The sequence below is a fragment of the Phaethon lepturus genome, unplaced genomic scaffold, assembly GCF_000687285.1.
Source record: "Phaethon lepturus isolate BGI_N335 unplaced genomic scaffold, ASM68728v1 scaffold1555, whole genome shotgun sequence".
Lineage (NCBI taxonomy): Eukaryota > Metazoa > Chordata > Aves > Phaethontiformes > Phaethontidae > Phaethon > Phaethon lepturus.
This window is the reverse complement of record NW_010538141.1, coordinates 141,414-145,278: the sequence shown is the minus strand read 5'-3', so window position 1 is coordinate 145,278 and position 3,865 is coordinate 141,414. Positions and strand designations below refer to the sequence as shown.

The 3,865-nt window shown below is 35.7% G+C and overlaps 1 protein-coding gene across 2 annotated transcripts in view; it reads right to left on the bottom strand.

Moving 5' to 3' along the window:
• Positions 1-958: 958 nt before the first annotated feature.
• The window catches only part of MMP2 (matrix metallopeptidase 2 (gelatinase A, 72kDa gelatinase, 72kDa type IV collagenase)), a 35,816-nt gene continuing 32,909 nt past the window's right edge, over positions 959-3,865 (bottom strand). The window contains exons 12-13 of one of the 2 annotated variants that reach the window (XM_010286674.1): positions 3,327-3,436; positions 959-1,980 (exon numbers count right to left, since the gene is read on the bottom strand). In XM_010286674.1, the coding sequence (XP_010284976.1) occupies positions 1,877-1,980; positions 3,327-3,436 (214 nt within the window). In that variant the 3' untranslated portion in view covers positions 959-1,876. The remainder of the gene's footprint in view (positions 1,981-3,326; positions 3,437-3,865) is intronic. The other variant, XM_010286675.1, reaches the window with a different exon arrangement.

Genomic DNA, 3,865 nt, shown 5'->3' with positions numbered 1-3,865 from the left:
AGGTTGCTAGGTGTCTGTAAAAGCTGCAACACTAACATTTTACAATTACAACTACTTTGTTTTGTGCCTTATTTTGTTTACTAATTGGCAAAGCGATTAATGATTTCTGAAGAGAATGAGGATGTTCAGAAGGAGATAAGCCACCTTTTCTTTTGGCATAGGTGAAAATAGTACCAGTTCATCCAGGTGAGAACTGTCTGTAGTAATCAAAAGCTTCCCAAAGTGGGAGGTATATCTGGATAGTGTACAATGGAAAGAAGATTTGGCAAATGCAGTTGCTTTAGAAGCAGTATCTTTTCAGAATACCATAGTAAAAAAGCTTGGCTTAGAACAGGAAAGCACTGAGTGTAAACATGAAGTTGTAGAGGACATGACAAGAAACCAGTTGATCATTGGTTCAGGTGTTACTTGGTTACTAGACAGTTCTATGAATCGTGGACTCAGTGTGAGAGATGTGTTGAGAAGGATCTGGGTTGACCACTTGCATGATGAAGTCCATAGAGCCTGACAAAGCATTTCATGTTCATGAAACTGGGTAAGATCCTTGGCTAAATGGTTTCTGTTCTCATGGGCAGGAGTAAGGTTTTACATCTCTGTTTCTCAAGCTTACGTTCCCTATAGGTTACGTATACTTCTGTGTCTATGCTGACTCTTCCTGTCTGGGTTGTGGTGAGGTAGCCTGTTGATAAGGAGAAAGAACATGGATGGTACAAGCATGTAAACTGTTCTGAGAAGCCAGCAGGCTTTGTGGAGGCATGGGACCATATAATTTCTTTAATGTAAATTGCTGCAGTTACATCTTAGAACTAACAGAGAAAATAACCTAGGTTTCTAAATAAATCCAGCATGCAGTTACATACTGGGGTAATATTGTCTTTCCTTTGACAGCTATTTCACTATAACATGCTACTGAATTTCTAATTTCAAATCATACAAGGAAGCCTGGCCATGACAAGTGTTGACAGTGTAATTTGATTTTATTTGTATCTTTGGCACTTCATGTGTGGGACATTCTTTTCCCTTTTTTTTTTTTTTTAAAATGAGAAATACTCCATCAGACTGTGAAAAGAACATTTTCTGTTGCCCAATATATAAGCAAAAAACCTAACTGAACAAAACCCCAATATTATAAAGAACAAAAAATAAAACAAGTTAAACAATAATACTTGACTTTTATGTATAACGCATTGACTTCAAAAATCTGAGTCATTCCATCCATATAAACAAGTTATATAGTAATAACAAAGTGCATGAAGCAAATTGCTAAATTTAACTAAGGTATTAAAATAAAAAGTACTTTAAAACAATACTTTAACACAGTTTCTTGCCATGATTCCATCATGCATCAACACAAATCAAATCCTGAGGCAACCTGTGCCTTTGACAGTCTTCCTGTATTATTATGTAAATAAATGGAAGTAATGATCAAACTCGCAAGAGGGTGAAAAACATCAAGACAAACCATCTATTTATAACAGAGCTGTATTTAAAAAAAAATAAAAAATCAAAGTGCACTGCTGGTACATCTCATTTGAGCATATTTGGGATGTGTATAACACTGGGGCACGATCCAGTCTTCAATGGTTTCAACGCTTTGTTTAAGCACCAGGGGAATTAAGAACGATAGATGTTCCGTTACTAGCATTACTATGGCTAGCATGAAAACTGAAAAATTGTACCAGAATATATACGTAAACATCTTTTGTATACTGAGGAGGCAAACACTCTTAAATTATCTGATGTGTACAGTACTGGTACTTAATGTTTTGGTGCCAGTACCAGACTGGTCCAGTAATCAGCATTCAGATCTATTTCTAATTACAGATAAGGCATATAACAAAAAAGTAAATATTTGGTTATTAATATCTCCTACAGTTCAGCAACCCAACCAGTCAGAATTTATCTTGCCTATTTTAACAATCTTCAAACTCTTGTCTTCCATTTGTAGATAGTACTGGTCTTTGAAAAAGTAGGTGTATCCTGTGAAGGTAAATAACAAAGCATACTCAGTTTATGGAGCACATAATACTTGATCAAAGCTTTTTTGTCTGTTTGATTTCATGAAGCTTAATGAACTGGAAGACTTATTTCCTGAAATATTTATACATAATAAAGAAGATTCATTTTAAAAACACATAAAAATTCCCATCCTGGAGAAGAGAGGTCTTGTTAAATGAAGCCTGAAGTAAGGTTACCATTTTGTGAGCCAGAATATTCTGGGAAGAAATATTTGCTGGCAAAACAGATGTTGAACATGTAATGGACTTGAGAGTCATGTGATATCAGCAGTTTTTCCAGACATTTATGCATATCTGTGCAAAATGTGAGGCCACTTAAAACCATGACCCAGGATCTCAGCTGCAGTTGATAGGAGGTTTAAAAAAAAGGGCAAAATACAGCCTATTTGTGCCTGTGATCAAGGAGATTATCATACTTAAGTTCTGGCTGTGCTAGAGCAGGGTGGTGCCGAAATGATGCTATGATTGCATGCTGGTACTGAGGAACCTATGGAGCTGTCAAGAAGTTGGGAAATTTCCAAGCCATAGGGACTGGCCTGGTCATGCCTCCTGGTGTTAGGACATGCTGTGCATCAGGCATTGGGTGGCAGGAGTCGCTTTAGTCTGTCTCAAACTGCACCAGAAAGAGAATTCTCCACAGAGCTCATTTTCCCCATGCTCAAGTTGGAAAACCGACATGAACCCAGATCTGAGCCTCAGGGACATCTTGACATAAAAGTGACTGCATCACGGATTGCTTTCCTCTACGTCCTGTCTGACGTGTATAGCAGGTTTCTAGACCTGTACAACATAGCAAGGGAAAGCAATAAGATGCTTCAAGACACTTAAACAAGTCAGTGTATATGTTGTTTTTTGTTGTTTTTTTTTAAAAGAAAAGAAAAAAGCAAGGAAGACAGTAATAAAAGCTGTTTCTTGCCTTTTTAAGCTTTGCAAAGTGTTCAGCATCAAGGAATTGATAACAAGTAGTAAGTAGTAGCAGATTGAAATTAAATGAGCTTCATGAAAAGGGAGATTACCATAACTATTATTATTAATATTATTATTTGCTTGGATAAAAATATTCAGGAGAGATTGTATTCCCTAAATGTTTCATTGTAAAGTTTAAACTGTGATTAGTAGGCTATTTATCAACTGATATTTATTGGGAAAAAGAAGAGACAAAAAAAGTTTGATTGAACCAGTAGTTTGCAAAGCTGAATGGGAATTTGGCACCTACTCATGGACCACAAGAAATTAAAGTCTCCAATAAGTCTCACAGCACACAAATAAGAGAGCTTGTTAGTGACTTAAATGAGAATTACAGCTTACCACTGTCACCAAGACCCAGGACAGCATCGAGGTTATCTGGAACACCATTCCAAGAGTCAGCAATGAACTTAGGGGATGCAAGCTCCATTTTCTTCTTTTCTTCATTGTACCTGAAGAAAATTATACCCCTGCATTACAAATCTGTATTTAATGTTAAAATTTAACATAATTTTTCAGGGAGTCCTCAGCAAATATGACTATATAAAACAATCAAACAGAAATATAACAACTGAGATTATAACATTGTTTCTATTTCATTATAATTATTCCCCAACTCCTTTAAAACTCCATAAAAATTTTCATCTTTCCTTTTGGAAATGCAATTCCTGATGAATTGAAAACACACTTTCTAAGCAAACCCCTTTTCAGAAATGTGCCTTTAAAATTCCAAACATAATTCAAGGAAAGGTAACTTTTTTCAGGTAGCAGCCAACATCTGAAGATAGCAGATCTTAATGTGAAATGGTTATCTTTTAAAAATCTTATTTGAAATATGTTTGTAGTCCATGTAGTTGATGGATTGCTATTAAATTACTAAT